Below are 18,648 nucleotides of genomic sequence, written 5' to 3'. Positions count from 1 at the left end.
AATCCAAAGCAAGCTCCAGGCTCTGAGCTGTCAGCACAGAGCCCGACACGGGGCTTGAACTCACAAACTGTGAGATCATGACCTGAGCCAAAGTCGGCCACTTAACTGACTGAGCCACCCAGGTGCCCCAGATCTTTTCCTTCTTATTTATTTTTTGCTTCACCTCAGAGAGACCTCCCCTGATACCCCATGCAAAGTAGTCAGGGACTGCCTCCCTGAGGAGGTGGCATATGAAACATGAGGAAGCGGGCCACGTATCACGTGGGGGAAAGAAAGCATTCCACACAGAGGGAACATTAGATGCAAAGCCTTGAGGTTGGAGGTTCTTGCTTGAGGAAGAGCAGAAAGCTGTGTAGTCAGACAGGGATGAGGAAGGAGAACACTGGGTGATGAGATCCAAGGCCATGTGAAGTAGGCTATTATACGCTAGGCTGAGAGGTTTGGTTTTTGTTCTAGGATCTGATAGGAGCTGTAAAAAGATTAAAAAAATTTTTTAATGTTTTGTTTATTTGTGAGATGGAGAGAGACAGAGCGTGAGAGGGGGAAGGGCAGAGAGATGGGGAGACACAGAATTGTAAGCAGGCTCGAGGTTCTGAGCTGTCAGCCCAGAGCCCGACGTGGTGCTCGAACCCACGAACGTGAGATCATGACCTGAGCCAAAGTCGGAGGCTTGACCTACTGAGCCACCCAGGTGCCCCTGTAAAAGGATTTTAAACAGAGGAGTCACATTATATAAATTACATTTATTTTATTTTATTTTTAAAATGTTTTTTATTTATTTTTGAGAGACGGAGACAGCATGAGCAGGGGAGGGTCAGAGAGAGAGGGAGACACAGAATCTGAAACAGACTCCAGGCTCTGAGCTAGCTGTCAGCACAGAGCCCGACGCAGGGTTCAAACCCATGAACCATGAGATCATGACCTGAGCCGAAGCTGGCCGTTCAACCGACTGAGCCATCCAGGTGCCCCTATTTTATTTTTTAATATTTATCTTAAAGATTATTTTTTGGGTCTCCCTTTCTCTCTGCCCCTTCCCCACTTGTGCTCTGTCTCTCTGTCTCAAAAATAAATTAAAAATTTTTTAAAGATTATTTTTGAGGGAGAGAGAGAGAGAGAGACAGAGGGCAGAAGTGGGGAAGGGGCAGAGAGGGACGGGACAGAGGACCCAAAGCGGACTCTGTGCTGACAGCAGAGAGCCCTATGTGGGGCTCGAACTTACAAACCATGAGATCATAACCTGAGCTTAACTGACTGAGCCACCCAGGTGTCCTTAAATTATATTTTAGAATAAACAAGCTGGCTGCTGTGTATGGGGAGAGAGAACCGTGAAGGAAAAGATGGAAGCAGAAAAACCAGCATAGAGTCCAGAAAGCCATGAGGGAGGATCAGACTGAGATGGCAAGGGGCATCTGGGTGGCTCAGATCTGACTTCAGCTCAGGTCATGATCTCACAGGGATTTCGGGCCCTGCATTGGGCTCTGGGGGTGACAGTTCAGAGCCTGGAGCCTGCTTCACCTTCTGTGTCTCCCTCTCTCCGCCCCTCCCCCACTTGTGTTCGTTCTCTCTCTTAAAACTAAACAAGCATTTTTAAAAAAAGTTTCTTTAAAACAAGATGGTAAAAGTGGAAGTGGTGAGGATTTGATTTTGGATTATTTTGAAGGTAAAGATGCCAGGATTTGCCAAGAGATAGGACATGAAAAAATAGAGAGGAGTCCAGGCTGACCCCCAGGTTATTAGCCTGAGGAGCTGCAAGGATGGAGTTATCAACTGACATGAGACATCAGGTGTGGGGCAAGATCAGGAGTTTTTGGATAGGTTACATTTAAGATGCATGCTGGACATCCAAGTTGTGGCATGTGTTGGTCGAGTGCACAGTTGGGGACCAGGTGTGAAATCCAGGGGATGGAGGGAGGCCTGGGACTGTAGATATGGGTTTATGGACCATTAGAGGTGACAGCTGAAGTCATGGGTGTGGCCAAGTTCTTCTCTGAAGAATTGATTGCCCTCAAATGGATCAGTGGCAGTAATCGATGGGGGGATTTGGACTTTCCCAAGTGAGAGGGAAGAGCAAGCATTTCAGTTGGAGGAAATAGCTTGAGCAGAGAAGCCCGTGGGGGTAAGAAAGCAGGAGAGGGAGAGGGAGGTGGCGGGTGGCAGAGGCTTGGGCCATTTCGCTTTGCCTCCAGCCACATACGAGAGTGTCTGCTAGTTCACAGCCTCACTGAGTTGGATTGCCAAGCCTTTGGATGTTTACCAATCCGTTGTAATCATAATTTGCATTTCTTTTTGTAGGAGTGAGCTTGGGCATCTTTTCATAGATTTAAAGGTATTTGTGGTTCTTGTTTGGGGGGGGATTTTCTGTTCATGTCCTTTATTCATTTTCTATTGGGTTGCTGTACTTCTCATGGATTTTTAGGAACTCTTATATATTAGCCTTTTGTTTTTTGGGGGTTCTTTGGGCCTTTTTTTCTAGCTGTTCTTTTCCTAAGTGAGAGTGATCTGAACAGTTGTGAATTGTGTATCTATTCAAGTTTCCAAGCTCTGGTATATGACAAACCCTGTTCTAGGCAATGGGGACACAGCAGTGAGCAAGGCAAGACAAAAGTCTCTTCCTTCGTGTCGATTTTGTTCCAGTGAAGGAGACAATATTGAAAAGTAGGAAAATCTAGAGGATGTTTGAAGTTGAGAAGTGTTATGGAGAAAAGTAATGCAAGGAGGGAGGATGGCAGGGGAGGGCTTGGAATTTTAAATAGGGTAGCCACAGCAGGCCTCATCAAGGAGGCGACATTTGAACTTTCAAATAGCATGTCTCCTGCAGTCTGGAACAGTTCTTAATCTTCCCTTGACCTTCATGACCTTGATGCTTTTGAAGATGCCAAGCTAGGAATTTTGTAGCATGCCCCTCCGGTTGGTTTTGTCTGATGTCCCCTCGTGGTTAGATTCCCGTTCTGCATTCAGGGAGGGAATATCACAGAGGCAACCCTGACTCCTCACTTCATGCTATCAGATGGCTCATAACTTTAACACTGATAATGTTTGCTTTGCTTTCATTAAGGTGGTATCTGCCAGGTTTCCTTACCCTAAAGATACTCCTTTTCCCTTTGGAATGAACTGTGTTTTCCAGCGAGATACTTTGAATCTATGTATCTTGTTTCTGTCAAAGTGTAACTGATGTATCTTGTTTCTCTCAAAGTGTAACTGACCTGACCCACCGACTTACCGACCCAACTGCTAGTGTAACACTGTTTTAGCATGTATATATTTTCTAACCCCATCATTGTTGACAATTATATTATCAGTTGACATTCTACTGTAAAAATATTTCCCTTCTCCATTTACTCTTTCATGCATTCACTTATATAGGTATGATTCATGGTTTCTTGAGCCTTATCAAGTGCTTTTTCTGTAGTTCAGATTACTATGTTTGTTTACTTTGGGTCCATTTATAGCTTTTCTGTTGTGGACCTCTGCCCCTCCCCTGCTCACTCTCTCTCTCTCTCTCTCAAAATAAATAAACTTAAAAAAAAACATTTCGGCCCTTTTTTGGGTGGGGAGAGGAAAGCTTTTGACTACTGTTTTAACTCACTACTTGTTGCTCTATTCAATTAACCTGTTTCCTCATGGAATGGTTTTGGCATTTTATATTTTTCTAGGAATGTATTCATTTCATCTAGATTTTTGGGTATGTGTTCATTATTTTTTAAAGTTCTGTTGCAACTGTATTAATAAATTCCCATCTTTAATTTTGTATTTGTATGTTTGTATTTCCCATCTTAATCAATCTTGGCAGAGGGTCTGCTTTTCCTCTTTTGTTTCAAAGATTCTGCCTTTGATTTTACAAATGTTGCTTTTACCTATCTTCTCCATTTCTGCTCTTCATTATTTCCTTGCTTCTTATTGAGGTTTGCTCTGGTGGTCTTTTTCCAATGTGGGGTATAATTTACATATGAGAAATGCTCAGATTTTAATTACACAGCTTGAATTTTTACCAAAATATACACCTATGTATATGACCAGTACCCCTGTCAAGATCTAGGACCCTCCCCACCTCCACCCTACTCTATCACCAAAATGTGTGTTTAAATGTTTATTTATTTTTGAGAGACAGAGACACAGAATGTGAGCAGGGGAGGGCAGAAAAGAGAGGGACACACAGAATCCAAAGCAGGCTCCAGGCCTGAGCTGTCAGCACAGAGCCTGACGCGGGGCTTGAACCCACAAACCGTGAGATCATGACTTGAGCCAATTGGATGCTCAACTGACTGAGCCACCCAGGTGCCCCGTAATGTTTTTTTATTTTTTAATTTTTGAGAGAGGGAGAGAGAGAGAAAGAGAGCAGGCAGGGGGGGAGGGGGCTGGAGGATCCGAGGTGGGTCCGTGCTGACAGCAGCGAGCCCGATGCAGGGTTCAAACTCACAAACTGGGAGATCATGACCTGAGCCGAAGTCGGAAGCTCAACCGAGCCACCCACCACCCCTTTAAGATTTTAAAGTAATCTCTATACCCACCATGCGGTTCGAACATACTGCCTTCAAAGAGTTGCATGCATCCCACCAAAACGTGTTTTGAGAATTTCACGTAAATGGAATCATATATAGCGTCTTTTCTGTGTATCTTTTTTCACTCCTTTGTGAGATTCATTCATGTTGATATTTGTGATGGTATTTTGTTCCTTTTATTCCTGAGTTGCAGTCCATTGTTATGAATAGACCATAATTTACCCTTTTTCCTCTTGTTGGATGTTCGGGTTCCCAGTTTTCTGCTGCAGTGAACACAGCCACTTCCCGTGTACATATAACAAGTCTTTTTGTTGACTATGTTTGCATTATTTGGGGTAACTAAGAATGACATGGCGGGTCATAGGATAAGTGTATGTTTACCTTTATATGAAACAGCAAGACAGTTTTCCAGAATGGCTATACCGTTTACTACTGCCAACCACATATAAGGCTTCCTTGTCGTGGGTTTCCAGAGCCCTGGGGGGTGGGAAGAGGGATGGGAACATGTGGGTGCCTCCAGACTGAAAGCCACCCATCCTGACACAGGTTCTCTCAGGTGGCCTTTTTCTATTCCTCTTTCCTGTCCCTTTCCCCTCCCCCACACCCTCCTCCCTCAGTCCCTGGGCAATTCCCTGCCCCCCCCATTATCACCTCTGGGGGGCCCCTTCTTTCTCACCTGGCCTCTTACAGCTGGTGCAGGGAGATGTCTCCTTGAGGCCAGTGAGTGGGGGGAGGGGCTCTGTGCCTCTTGCTCTCCCCTTCCGGTTTCACAAGCATGTGTTTGGGGGAGGGGCGCTTCCTGGCCCAGTTTCTGGTGCACAGCCCTCCTAGGCCAAGAGAGGGCAGCCCTAGCCTCCTGTCCTACCACACCCAGACCTGTGCTGAGAGTGTCCGCACATGTGTACACACATACTTGGGAACCACAGGGTGCAGACTGGCGGGTGCTATGCTAACAGCAATGGAGAGGACGGGAATGAGTGGGAGCACAAGTGGTCCTGATGGGGAAGCTGTGGGACCTGGGACTGGCAGGCCGAGCTTCTCTGCTTCCACCCCTCTGGGGCCATCCGTCCACTGAGGGTGCGGCGGCAACTGGTGCCAGAGTGCCACTGTCATGTGCACTTGGAGATGCCATTGGACAGTCAAATGCAGTTGAGGTTTAGCCCTTTGATCACACAGCAGGTGCAGCTCCTGGGTGGCAAGGCCATTGGGTGGGAAGTTCCCAGTGCTAGTGGATTTCCTGGTATATCGAGACCTGCTATATTTGATGATGGTGAGGGGCTGTGACCAGGATCTCGTAGGCTGGGGCACAGGCCAGACACTGCGAGTGCCAGCACTGCCACCCACTGCAGCCTGAGGAGGCCCCTGGTCCACTTGCGTTTAGGCCCCCATGTCTGTGTGGGTCACAACCTGTGCTGGCGCATGAGAAAGAGACGTGCGAGCTACAGACTTTTCAGCTTTTATTACAAAAAGAAGAGCATGATCCCAGCCCAGCTTTCCAACAAAAGCCACCAACTTAAAAGTCTGACTTGGTCAGGGCCTCTCTGGCTGAGGATAGGCTAGCAGACAGGTGCAGGGCCTCACTCAGACCACCCACCACTTCACCCTTCCCTGCCCCTGGGCTGGACACCAGACATGTAGAAACAACTCTCGAAGCTGCTCACTGGGCCTCGTTGAAGCGGGTCACCATTGTCTTGTGCAGTGTCTCCTTGTAGGACTCGGTTGAGGTGACCCCGTAGGAGCTGCCTCGGGCACCCAAGCCAGAGCCCCGCACCCGCGTCTGGGCCTACATGAGGGAGGCAGACTGTCAGATCAGGAGTGGGATGGGGGTGCAGCAGAGAATGCCAGAAGACGGGATGGTATGGCGGAAGACTCACCTCAATGGGGGTCACAATGCCCTGCTTCTTCCGACCCAGGCCACTGCCCTCTTTCCAGCCCATGGCCTGGAGCATTCGACTCCCAATGTTGTCACTGCCCAGCCCATCCCGCGTGGGCTGCTCAAAGTCCCTGCAGGGGCCAGCGGTACTGTGTGAGCGGAGTGACAAGGCTGCTGGCCCCGGGTCCACGCCTCGGCACCAGGCACTTACACGGAAGCTGCCGACATGCCGCCGTACTTCCTCCGCTTGGGCTCCGGTGGCTCAGGGATGCCGTACTTCTCTCTGCGCTCAGCTGCACGGTCCCGGTACTTCATTTGCTGAAAACGTGGGCGTGTGTGTGTGTGTGTGTGTGTGAGTGAGGACGGGGGAATAGGTGGCTACTTGCAGGAGACATTAGGGGCCTCATGGGAGCTGGCTCTGGCTGACAGGTCTGAGGTCCTGCGGGCAGGACACTGTGGGTAGCGAGCAGCCAGCACAGGAGGAGGAGCCAGGAAGAAGCCTCACAGGGACAGGAGGTGACACAACTGATGGCAGCCAGGCAGTATCTGGCTCAGGGACTTAGGCAGCAGCTGCCTGAGGGGAAAGGCACGTGGCAAGGGACAGAGGGGATGAAACCCAGGAGTGGGTCACACCTCACCTCCATGTCGTTCTTCTCCAGCGCTTCCAGCTCATTTTCCGACAGGTGTGCTCGCCGGTGAATCTCAAGGTTTTGCTACAAGTGGACCGACAGGAGTAGGCGTGAAGCAGCGGGGCGAGCAGGGCCCGGCCGGGCTGAGGTTCCCTGCCTACCCTCCCTCAGTCACCTTGTGTAGCCCGGAGAGCTGCTGGTGGCGGATGAGTGCTTCCTTGCTGGGGAACTGGCGCCGGCAGAGCAGACAGGCCAGCTTCTGCCAGTCCGTGAGCTTCTCCTCCCGCTCCGGACCCCCGCGCTCCTGCTCCTCCTCGCTGTCACTCTCCCCGCTATAGGCTGCCACAAGGCCCCGAGGCGGGCTCTGGAGAACATGAGCATAAGGATGGGAGGTCAGGCCTGGCCAGATTGGGGTCCCCTCCCCTGCCCCTCCTCCTGCCCAGCCACTCACTGGGCGGTCATCGCTGGCCAGTTTTGGGAGGTCCATGCTGGTGTGCTGTCTCTCAGCTAGCGCTCCCTGGGGTAGATGAATACACAGATTCAGGGACTCCACGGAGGGACTGTTGAGATGACAAGACTTGGGTTGGGGGGCGGGTAACAGAGGGGTGGCCACAACACACCTTCTTCTCAAGGATGGCGTAGCCAGCATCTGCAGTGGCTGATTCCCGCCTTTCATCGTCTCGCAGGGAGCTGATGGGCTGGAAACTGTTTTTGAAGTTTTCTTTTTGCTTGTTGAGGCTGCGGGCCCAGCGCTCCATGTCCTTGGCAATCTAGGGGGAAGGGTGGGTGTGAGGCTCTCGGGGACCCTCCAACTGCTATAACCGCCAACTCCGTCCGCTGTCCCTTCCTGCCCTGCAGCCTCAAGCAAGGAGGCAGCCGTGAAAGTCCCCACTCCTCATCATTCGATCATCAACAGCCCCCATCAAGCCCTTGTGGGCTACGCCCCCCCATTCTCCGGACAGGCACTCACACGATTCCACTCTCTGTGGGCTTTTGTATCACCTTACCATTCTACAATGCACACAATGGCTTTCTCTGGGTAGGAGAATACACATGATACTCTGCCACACTCCACATTCTGTCCCCCACCAGGAACAACTCCACCTTCAGAATTTACCAGGTCGTCAACAAACGCTTAGTTCTTACTTAGCACTTAGTTCAGCACTAAGTGCTGCACCCAGACTGTCATATTCTTCCTCCACAGAAAGCTACCAAAGTTCCCTCCAACTGCCCATTCCCACCAAATGCCGCAGTGGCCGCTTTCCTACCTGCACATGGAGGGACCCGTGAGAAGTTCTCTTGGATACACATCCCAGACACATACTCATGAGTGAGGCTCTGGGTCCAAAGAAGGTCTGCCTGCCCATGTGTTTCCACAGGCAGCGTTAGCCTGGCTTCAGGCACGCAGGCAACATGAGGGGTCCCACTGGGGGAAAGGAAGGCTGACGGGGCTCACTAGGCACCGGCCACACAGGGAGACTGAGGAGACTACCCTGGCTTGAGGTCACACGTCAAAGATCAGAACTGGGCCAGAAGCCTGGTCTCTCTTAAGCACAATCACTGCCACCACGCATATACGTCTGCCCCTCTCCCTCCACAGTGGAAGGCTAAAGAGAATAGAAATGCATTCTTCATCGGAAGACACCAAACAGCCAGCCCAGTGACTGCTGGACCCCCCGTGTTCACCTGTTGGGCTGTCTTGGTCTTGTGCTTCTCCTTCTTCTCTTTACCCTCTTTTGAGGGGGCCCCTGTCTCCTTATGCCCATCAGCCGACTGTTCCAGGGCAGGGATGTAGGTCCGCCTCTCCCCGTCCCAGTATAGGTACTGTTGGCTCTGAGCATTGTAATAATACTGGGGGAGGGGAAATGGAAAGGCATGAGGGAAGACCTCAAGGAAGGGAACTACAGACCCCACCCACTCCCTGGGCCACCCTATCACCTGGGAGTTGGGGTCATAGTAGAGGCCGGTCTGCGGGTCATAGTAGTAGCCAGATGTCTCGTCGTACTGGTAGGTAGAAACGTCAGGAACAGCTGGTGACGGGAGAGAGGTGAGAAAAGAGGGGGTCACACTCCTCTGTCCTTTGTTAAGGAACTTCCCGGCCTCCCACCCACAGGCTGTAGTTACTCACGGTACTGGTTGTAAGACTCCTGGGCAGTTGGGCTGGTGGCTGGTGGCAGGGCAGAGCTGGGGTGGGTAGGGCTCTGGAGCTCAGATTTGAGCACAGCGGGTGATATGATGGTGTATGACTGGTCACGGGGCCAGATAGGGGAACAGGGCTCAGTGTCTGCCAGTGCCCCCAGTACCCTCCCCCCACCTATCTCCCAGGGTGCCCCTGCCCCGGGCTCTCTCACCTGGCTGTTGGCAGCAGCGCCCTGGCTGCCACTCGCCTCAGCTGATTGCTGGTAGATGCCAGGTGCAGCACCGGACTGGGCGCGGGAGAAAGCCTGCAGGGACACAGAGTCTGTCCCAGGCTCCAGGGAGGCCTCGGGACCTGTAAAGGACAGGGAGGGAGGTGTTACTGGTGGGGCCCAGGACCCCATGCCCATTGACTCCCCCCACCCCACGGGCTCAGGGAGAAATGCTGGGGCTCACCTGCTCCAGCTGGGTCCCCTTTGGTTCCTGTGATGCCGGGGCCCTTGGTGCCCTTGAGGTAGCCATGAGCATAGAGGGAGGACTCTGTGCCCTGGCTGCCGCCATAGCCCTCATCCTGTTGGTAGTAGCTGTAGTCGACCGGTGGCTCCTCGGGGGTGGCCCAGGCACCCTCCCCACCCTGGGAGGCCTGAGGGGCAGTGGGAGGGGCTCGTTAGCAGAGGAAGGGGCACGGGGGGGGGGGGGGGGGGGGGGGGGGGGGGGGGGGGGGGGGGGGAGGGAAACCTGCTAAGAAGCATCTGCCCACAAGTGAGGCTTATGTCTGTCTGCCAGTCTGCCGACAGAAAGCATGCAGGCCTCAGACAAGTGAAGTGTGAGGGCCACATGGCCACAGCAGGGCAGAACAGCAAAAACAAGAAAGGAATGAAGACTTGTGCCAAAGTGCTCCCACGGCTGACACTGGTACGTGTGTGGCGTGGTTCGTGTTCTGGGTATCAGATCAAGGAAGACAGGGTCCTCCCCTTCTTTATTCTCCTCTCCCAATTTTCTTTCAGCCACTTATAAATTCCATTTCATTAAAGAGGCTGAAACAACTCAGGATGATAAAATAACCACCAAACAGAAGCAAAAAGCAGCCGCGATGGTGTTGATGTTGGAAGCCTGGGAGGTGACCGGGAAGGGAGCTGCAGCGAGGTGCCCAATGCCCATGGCAGCCACTCTGACAGGGTTTGGGGTCCACGGAAAGCCAAGACAGCAAGCCAGCCCTCCCAGTTGTGCAGAGAGGGCGCGGGAAGGTTGAGGTGGCCCTGGTACGGGGGTGCTGGGGCAGAGGGGAGTCTTTGAGTACCTGTGAGATGGCCCACTGGGCCGCAGCAATGGCAGTGCTGGCCACAGAGGCAGCATTGATGCGGCTGCCTTCATTGGAGGCCATGTCCCTGGGGAGGATGTCAGAGACTGGGAGTGAGATGCAAGGCCCTGGGCTAGGGGGCCAGCTAGGAAAGGACACAGGCGGGACCCTGACCTCTTAGAACCCTTGGCGAACTCAACATTGATGGTCTTGCCGTCGATGGTGAGTGGCGGGTGCAGGGCCTGTAGGATCTGCAGTAGTTGGGCTGCTTCCTGGGGGAAGAGGGGGTAGGTGGGGGCAGAAGGGTCAGGCCCGGGGAGGTCCCCGGCTCCACTGCCCCATTTCCAGGCTTGGAGCCGCGGCGGAGGGGGACTGGGCTCAGGGTCCCTCCTCCCTGCCCCGGGGGCCGGGACCCTGGCCGCCCGGCCCCCCCTGTGCCGCCCTCACCACGATGGTGGAGAGCTGGATGAAGGCGAAGCCACGGTTCAGTTGGGTTTGCTTGTCCTTGATGACGCGTACGTTGGAGGAGGACAGCACCGCATAGGGTGCCAGGGCCCCCAGGATGGAGTCCATGGTGCTGTGTGGGTTCAGGTTGCGCAATATGATGGCTGCGGGAAGGGGCCCAGCATTAGGGGGGCACCCCTGATACTCTGCTTCAGCCCTACTCTCTGGTGGCTCCCCACTGTCCCTCTTCTCTGGCTTCTAGGTCTTTGCACCTACTTCTTCCTTTCACCTCTTCCTCCTGGATAAACTCTGCTGATCAGTCCAAGTCCCAGCTCAGTCACTCACCTGCGAGAACCTTCCCAACACACCCCCAAAGTCGAGGTGGGAAACACTCCTCTCCTGCTCTTCCTACATCATGTCTGTCCCCCCACCAGGCAGAGAGACCCTGGGAGGGCTAAGTCCTTGTGACCGCCATCTCTCTGGGCTTGGAGAGTCCAGCCCAGACAGATACCCTAGGGCAGGGCGAAAGGAAGGAACAACTGACTCACTGTCATTGGCGTTCTCCGAGCTTGGCTCCGAGCCCTGTGACAGGGCTTGGGAGGCCAGCACTCCCTGGGCCTGGTAAGGCTGAGGCAAGGGGAGCAGGCCCTGGCTGAGCTCCCGTCCACCAAGCGGCAGCGTCTGCTGATCCAGCCTTGCACCCAGGGGCAGCTTCTGCTCCGCCTCTGTCAGGGATGGCAGGAGACATGCTGGGGACAGAGGAGGGGGGCCTCCAAGGCTGACCCCCTTCCTCCCAGGGCACTGAGCCCTCCCCATCCTCCCCTCAGCCACCAATGTCACAGGGAGCGGGGGGAGACAGGAGGGCCTCACCTGACTTGGGCACGCCACATTTGAAGCACTTCTCTCGGCGTTTGAAGTTCTGGACGCCACACTGTGAGGCACAGGCCAGGCCATCAGAGCAGGTGGGGCTCTCCACTGTACCCTCCAAACATGGATCCAGAGACCCCACCCCCACCCCCAGGGAACCCCTCAATGCTCCGGGAAGGTCCCAGGGTCAGGGGTTGGCAGGGGGCTCTGGCTGTCATTCTCAGTCTGTGAATCTTCCCTTCATACCGTCTCAAGTCTGTCCTCAGTGCCACCCCCTCAACTCAGGAATCAACTCCCCCACCTGTTTACAAGTGCCACGCCCCTCCTTGTCCCTTTGGCAGGTTCCTCTTCCTAAACTGGCTTCCCTATTCAGAGAGCTTCAGTGTCTCCACTCCTAAAAGCCACTGGCCACTCTCGTCAGGCTCCCGTTCCTTGTTTATCTCGAGGACTGGGTTGGTACTCTTGAGAAACCAGCTTTGGACATCCCAGCCTCCAGAAACCCCCAGCTTCTACTACATTTCTCTTTCTGTTCCACAGTCACACAGTACGCACTGCCCCTGCACCAGGCTCTGCCCTGTATGCCAGGGTGTGGCCTCGGGGCCTAACAGCAGGGGGCAGATGTAGCACAGGTAGGCAGGTTAGTCTGTGGGGACTCAAGGGCAGGGAACAAGCCAGGAGGGGTATGGCTCACTAAGCTGGGGATAGTTGGCAGGGACGTTTGATCTGGAAGGCCCAGAGGTTTGCTTTGGTTTCGCTGGGAAGCTATGGCTAGCAAAGGGCACGAAAGATTTCTGTCACTAGTGTCTAAAGGCAAGGCGAGACTAAAGCTGAAGCTGGAGAGGGCAGGTGAAGCTAGCTTCCAGAGGGCGGTCACACTTAAGTTCTGAGCTAGCAGGGCACTAAGCAGAAGAAGAGAGACGTGGTCAGAGGTGGTCTCAAGGAATGTTGTAGATGAGGGAGTGAGAGAAAGTGGCAAGGCCAGAACAGCAGAAGAGGGGTCCAGAGCGGGATGGAGCATGTGACACCTGGTCTGGGCAGTGAGAATTGCAAGGGAGGGCATTTGTGTGATGGAAGTGACAGGACCTGGTGACCAACAGGATGTGGGGGTTAGAGGAGGGGAATGGAGGAGTTCTCTGCTTTTGAGGAGTATCTGCAGATACAGGAGAGACACAGTGCCGCTGTCAGTTCGTCCCTACCTCTGTAGAGATACCAGACACCCTGCCTACCGAGAACACTTCTTTTTAAACCAATGGGTGCCACTCCTCTTAGTAGGCAGACTTCTTCTCAGAGAGAGTTGGGGCGTCTGCCAGCTCTCAGGAGCACCGGCTGGCCATGGGAGGTAGGGCTGTGGAGTCTCAAGGCTGCCTTAGAGCTGCTTGTGATGCTGGCCCCAGGGGAGACCTGAACCCAGGGTGGCATCCATGACCCCGATGACCAGAAGCAAGTCACGACTCCAAGCTCACCCACTGTGGCACCCCTTTGGGCCTCAGCCTCCTCATAGGGAATACGACTGCAGGATCCCACAGCTTCTACCCCTGGCCTCAGGTGGATGTGGCCTTGTTGGAGGGGCCATCAAGGTCAGGTCACCTGACTCAGGCTCTCACCATGCCCTATGCTTTCTTCGGTGTTGGGGGTGAGGGGCAGACATTAAAGGGGTGCTAACCACGGGCCAGGTGGTGTTCCAAGCGTCACCCTCTCATCGTCACACTGGAATCCTCCCAACCACCTCCGGGGAGAGGTGTCATCGCTATTCGTGCTTTAGAGATGACGAAAGGGAGACAGAGATCAAGGAGGATCCGGGAGGGTCTAATTCCAGCCAGTCTGGCTCAGAAGTCCATGTTCTGACACACCACGTTGTGCCTCCACTGTCACTAGTTGGTCCCTTATGTAAATATTTGCTTAAAGCCCACTGGGACTTCAGCCAAGACTGTACTCCTCGAGGGCAGAGCCTGGCACCGATGAAAGCCCAGTACGCACAGGTGGGTGGGTGGGTAGACGGCAAGGAACGCTGGCTACTTGAGCTCAGCCAGTCCTCAATGCCTACGCCACCCCCAGAGGGCCCAAGGAGACAGACACTGCCGCCGCTGCCGTCTCTATCCATGGCAACAGCTGCCCACCGCCCCTGTACCTTATTACACAGCCAGTCCTCATTGATCTTGGGCTTGGGGTCGCTGTAGTGCATGGACACCTTCTGGCCCAGGATGCTGAGGGAGTGCTGCAGGGAAAAGCAGAGCGCAGTGAGGCCCCAGGCGGCAGTGCCCCACGCACCGTTTCAGCACAGGAGAAGAGAGTGAGCGAGCCCTTCAGCTGGATGGATGAGGGACAGGGAACGGAGGGAGGTCGGAGAACGGACGAGGGAAGAAGGAAGGGAAGGAGGGAGGGAAAGCGCCACAGCCCTCGGGTGCAGCTCTTTGCTGCCTTTCCGGGCACGCGCACGCACACGTGAACACACGCCACCAGGCACACAGTGCTCGGCTGACCGACGCTTGCCGGACAGTGGGGGAAAACTCCCCACTCGGCCCTGATGCTGCCAGGCCACACCCAGGGCCAGCACTACACAGGCTACACTTGGGATGTGGGGGACAGGGAGGGGAGGGAGAGGAGGGGAGAGAAAGAGAGAGAGAGAGAGAGAGCGCACGCGCGCTAGTGCTGGAGAAGGGGAGAAAGAAAAGAGCCATATTTAAAAGATGGAAGTTCCTGCTGTGAGGCTGTCCTTCTGGGGCTGGCTGGGCCCTGGGCCCACAGCATGAGGGCAGAGATGGCCCCACGGCCACCCTCCTGAGCCCTGCTTCCACCACACCTGCCCCTTCCTCCCCTGAGGCTTTCCTTCGGTGCCCCACACGAGTGAGCCGGGCTCTAGGTGGGTGAGCAGAGCAGGTCCTTGGGTCTCTGAAGGTCCCAAAGCTGCTGGGTGGGGGACCGTGCCAGGCGGGGGAGCAGGCTCCCTTTCCTTCCCTAGAGCAGGACTCTCTGCTGAGAAGGTGTGTCTGCCAGCAGCAGGATGGGCAGGTGGTGACTTCTGTGCATGGGGTAGGTGCAGAGGGTGGGCCGGGGCACCTGAAGTGGGTTCTATCACATCCGACTGCTACTTCAGACCAACAGAGCAGTGCTGGCCTCTCACACGGAAATCAAAAGGCCGAACTCACATGCAGGGAGAGAGCTGGCCAAATGGGACGTGCTAGTTAATGTGCCAACAGCTAAGTCTCCCAGTAACTAGACTTCCGGTGGTATCTGAGAGCCGAATGAAGTCCTGGCTCTGCCTAACCCCTCCCCCAGCAGGGTGGTCCCCGGGGAGTGGGAGCCTCGGTGGAAGAACTTTCCCCCTCCCCTTGCAGCCCCTTCTCCAAAAGCTCGGCTAGGAAGTGGATGGGCAGAGGTAGTGTCTAGGAAGGGGCCTGTGGTGAGTGTGGATTCTTGAAGGTAAGCCCAGTGGGTAGCAAGAGATGGGAAGAGGAGATAGTGAGGGTCAGGAAGGGGGAGAGAGAGAGGGGACGGGGAAGGGGGACGGGACACAGGGCCACAGGGCAGGGAACTGTGTCCATAAGAATCAGGCGATGGGGAGCGCTCGATTACAAAGTAGTATTTGTTTGGGGGGGGGTTCAAGTGCGGCAAAGCAACCTGATTGGCTTCCATCCATCGTGTAGCGTCCTGCAAGTGACTAAACTCGACGAAGGCGAAGCCCCGGCTCTGACCTGGAGACAGCATTCAGATACAGACGCAGTGGGTTAGTCAACAGCTTTGGACACACGGCGTTCCCGGGGGTGGGACCCGAGGGGAGAGGACCAGGGGGGCAGAGAGGGAAGGGGGGAGTGGAAAGAAGAAGGGGGGAGAGAAAAGTAATCAGAGAGAGAAAGACCAGGGAGTGGGAGGCAAGGTAGATGGCCGGGACAGGCAGGACAGGCAGGAAAGAGGGATGGGGGAGGGAGAGAGAACACACACGCCAACTGGGAAGAAAGACAGAGAGAGGAGCTCAGGCACACCTGCCTGGGGTGACAGAGACAGAGAGAAGGAGCTAGGAGGGAAAGGGCACAAGTAGAGGTCTGTCTCCTGAGAAGGAAGGAGGGCAGATGGGCAGGATGTTGGCTCCACATGGGCCAGAATCAATACCTGAAGGGTGGGGCCCAGCACAAGGCTGGGGTACCCAGGAGGGGTCCTGTAACAAGTGTTTCATCAAAGAGACAAAAGAGAACCTGGGCCAGGCTGCTCGGTGAGGTGAGGAAGGCTCCAGGCCCATCAGGAACCAGGGGGAGTTGGGGAAACAATGTCACCTCAGCCTTAGCACAGTAAGGGGATGGGGGCCGCACCAGAGGGCCTCCCTCAGGGGCAAGCTAGGAAGATTATGGCTGCCCACAGTGCAAGTCCTCCGAGACAGCATGAGAATGGGGGCCAGGATTGGCCTGGTGGCCCTTAAAGAATGAGTGAGGGCCAGGGAGAAGTGCCCAGGACTACAGAGGAGGCCACACCTAGGACCCTGCCTTGTGGAAAGAGAGAGACCAGAACCCTGTCAGCGTGTGGTGTGGCTGAGGTGAAGCAGAGCAAGACCCACATGCTACCGAGAGACCTCAGGCCTGGCCAGGGCTAGGAGAGGGGCCCAGGGCTTGAGGCCACAGGAAAGTAGCTCCTCCTTTGGAGGCGCACACACAGGGAGGGCTGAGAGGTGGCGGGTTTTGGGGGACATGCTTGATCTCCATAAGAGTCACTATGAGGATGCACAGGAGAAGTGGAATGGTATGATTTGGGGTGGGGGGAGGGAGGGAGGAAGAGAGAGAGGGCAAGATGGGGGGGAGAGAGAAAGAGAGGGAGGGAGAGAGAGAGACAAGGGGAGAGAGAGGGAAGGAGAGAGGAAAAGGGAGAGGGAGAAAGAGAGAAAGAGAGAGGGAGGGAGAGAGATGGAGGTGTGGGGAAGAGAGAGACTGAGAGATGGAGAGAGAAGCCCAGGCAGTGAAGCCCCACTCTGCCTGCCTTGGGAAGCCTGGGCCAGAGGTCCTGCAGAGACAACTCCCCCCACCGCCCTGCTAATCTTGGGCCAGCTCCAAGCAGCCTGCAAGAGAGGGGGAGGAACGAGCAAGGCCAGAGTCCCGGCTGCTCCTCAGGATGCACCCTTGGACAAGAGCCATCCCCTGCCTCCCCTCTCTTGGGACGTGTGGGTGGGGCTGTGTCAGACCTAGTTTCTGGTCACAAGCCATTACCAGAAAAATGTGAGGGGGACTGAAGGGAGGGGAAGGAGAAGAAGGGAGAGGGAAGGGAGTATATGGGAGTGTTACCACCTCAGATACTCAGAATCCCAAAGAGGAGGTTCCCCGGAGCCTGGCCCTGGCCCTGCCCCCGGGGAGCACTCGGCTCAGCATTGCACCCCCTCCCCAACAGCCCCGGAGCTGTGAGGAGGGCAGGTCGAGGGGAAGAGAAGAAGAGAGGACACCCCAAGCTGCCCATGCCCAGCCGTGGAGGGAAGGCAGGGCAGGGAGGGCGAGGGAGAAGACAGAAGTAGGAGGGAGGCCAGAGGCGGAGGCTGGCCGGCAGAAGGGGAGGCACTGGGAACAAAAGCTCACCTGAGGATTTGTTCCGCATCAGCCGGACCTCCCTTGCTTGCACTCCATGGGACTGCAGCTGGCCCCGGATCTGTACGGGGAGACACGGATTGGGGCAGGCTCAGCACACAGTGGCAGGGAGCCCCTGGAAGCCTGCGGGGCCCTGAGGGGCTGCCGGTGATGCACATGCGCTGCCTCCCTGCGCCCTCTGGGGGCTCTCCCCTGAGAAGGCCACAGCCCTGGCCCCACACCAGTGTCTGGGCTGGGTGCAGAGAGGGAGGGAAACAAAAGGGGCATGTTACGAGGTGGGGTGCAGCAGGACGATGACCCTTAGACGGGGAGAGCAACCAGGGAGCAGAGGGAGCAAGCCGGGCTGGCGGCTCAAGGATGGCCCCCCAAGGATGGCCCCCAGGGCTGCTGTGACAACTGACTGGGTGGGACTGTGAGGGAGGAGAGCCCGGGTGCGGCTCTGGGACCACCCTCTGGCTCGCACCAAGACACCCAGGAAGCAAACACCAAAAGGGGAGGGACTGGGGTCTGGGCAGAGCCCAGCCAAGCTCCCCAGGCCAAGGGTGGATGGTACCCTGGGGCTGGAGACAAAAAGGTGCGGTCATAGGGTTTGAAAAGCTCCCTGAATGAAGCCAGACGGAAGCTGTAGAGGCAATTTGGGGTTTGGACCAGGTGAGGCAGGGATTCTAGGCCAGTGGTGCCTCTTGCAGAAGCCTGAGAGCACATGCCAGGCATTCTTGGGTGGCAATCTTACTACTTCTGGGCCTGTTTCCTCAGCAGGTAAAAAAGAAAGGAACTCGCTCACACACGCTCTCTCTCTCGCGCTCTCTCTTACACACACACACGCATACACACACACGAGCTCATGAGGACTGCAAATGCTGAAGGAGGGCTCCGGAAACAGCAAGAATGTGGCCTCTGGAATCCAGCTGCTCAGGTCCAGACCCCAAGTCCCTCTGCCACTTGCTGGTCTGCCACTCATGGGCTGTGGGACCTGGAGCAAGCTGCTTCACTGCTGGGGGCCTGGCTTCCTCATCGGTAGGATGGAAACACAGAGTGCCTTCCCCGCAGGGTGGCTGTGAGGACTAAATGAGACCTGGCATGTGGCCCACCCTGTGATAAATCCCTGACACATGTCAGCATGGAGCTACTGTCTGACCCTGCACAGGGAGGCTGGCCCAGACTGGAGAAGCTCCCAAATAAACAGGTGGAGGTTTTTCTTTGACAAAACGGGCAGCCAGTAGATTTCGAAGGGGAGCTGAGCAGAGAATTTGGCGGGGTCAGAGAGGAGACTCCGGGAGGCCAATGAGGACACCATTCTAGTGGCCCTCTGGCGTTCTGTTGGGGCTTGTTAGGGAAAGTC

The 18,648-nt window shown here is 55.3% G+C and overlaps 1 protein-coding gene and 1 long non-coding RNA gene across 7 annotated transcripts in view; one reads left to right on the top strand and one right to left on the bottom strand.

Annotated features, from left to right (window-relative positions):
- Positions 1 to 5,939: 5,939 nt before the first annotated feature.
- Positions 5,940 to 18,648, bottom strand: part of RBM10 (RNA binding motif protein 10) — a 30,061-nt gene continuing 17,352 nt past the window's right edge. For 4 of the 6 annotated variants that reach the window (XM_029929569.1, XM_029929573.1, XM_029929572.1 and 1 more), the window contains 20 exons: positions 17,298 to 17,367; positions 15,367 to 15,440; positions 13,877 to 13,963; positions 11,752 to 11,812; positions 11,430 to 11,606; positions 10,885 to 11,045; positions 10,612 to 10,709; positions 10,438 to 10,525; positions 9,594 to 9,780; positions 9,353 to 9,492; positions 9,130 to 9,247; positions 8,940 to 9,031; positions 8,688 to 8,852; positions 7,622 to 7,771; positions 7,453 to 7,518; positions 7,177 to 7,365; positions 7,011 to 7,085; positions 6,584 to 6,690; positions 6,374 to 6,503; positions 5,940 to 6,282 (listed from right to left, as the gene is read on the bottom strand). In XM_029929569.1, the coding sequence (XP_029785429.1) occupies positions 6,157 to 6,282; positions 6,374 to 6,503; positions 6,584 to 6,690; positions 7,011 to 7,085; positions 7,177 to 7,365; positions 7,453 to 7,518; positions 7,622 to 7,771; positions 8,688 to 8,852; positions 8,940 to 9,031; positions 9,130 to 9,247; positions 9,353 to 9,492; positions 9,594 to 9,780; positions 10,438 to 10,525; positions 10,612 to 10,709; positions 10,885 to 11,045; positions 11,430 to 11,606; positions 11,752 to 11,812; positions 13,877 to 13,963; positions 15,367 to 15,440; positions 17,298 to 17,367 (2,361 nt within the window). In that variant the 3' untranslated portion in view covers positions 5,940 to 6,156. The remainder of the gene's footprint in view (positions 6,283 to 6,373; positions 6,504 to 6,583; positions 6,691 to 7,010; positions 7,086 to 7,176; positions 7,366 to 7,452; positions 7,519 to 7,621; positions 7,772 to 8,687; positions 8,853 to 8,939; positions 9,032 to 9,129; positions 9,248 to 9,352; positions 9,493 to 9,593; positions 9,781 to 10,437; positions 10,526 to 10,611; positions 10,710 to 10,884; positions 11,046 to 11,429; positions 11,607 to 11,751; positions 11,813 to 13,876; positions 13,964 to 15,366; positions 15,441 to 17,297; positions 17,368 to 18,648) is intronic. The other 2 variants (XM_029929570.1, XM_029929574.1) reach the window with 1 other exon arrangement.
- LOC115283302 lies at positions 9,928 to 18,510 on the top strand. Its single transcript, XR_003904996.1, has 3 exons — positions 9,928 to 10,052; positions 15,393 to 15,472; positions 18,063 to 18,510. It is a non-coding gene; the product is annotated as an uncharacterized LOC115283302 (long non-coding RNA).

Source organism: Suricata suricatta, chromosome X (genome assembly GCF_006229205.1).
Source record: "Suricata suricatta isolate VVHF042 chromosome X, meerkat_22Aug2017_6uvM2_HiC, whole genome shotgun sequence".
In the NCBI taxonomy this organism is placed as follows: domain Eukaryota; kingdom Metazoa; phylum Chordata; class Mammalia; order Carnivora; family Herpestidae; genus Suricata; species Suricata suricatta.
Note: the sequence above shows the minus strand (reverse complement) of the source record. Positions and strands in the feature narration are given on the sequence as shown.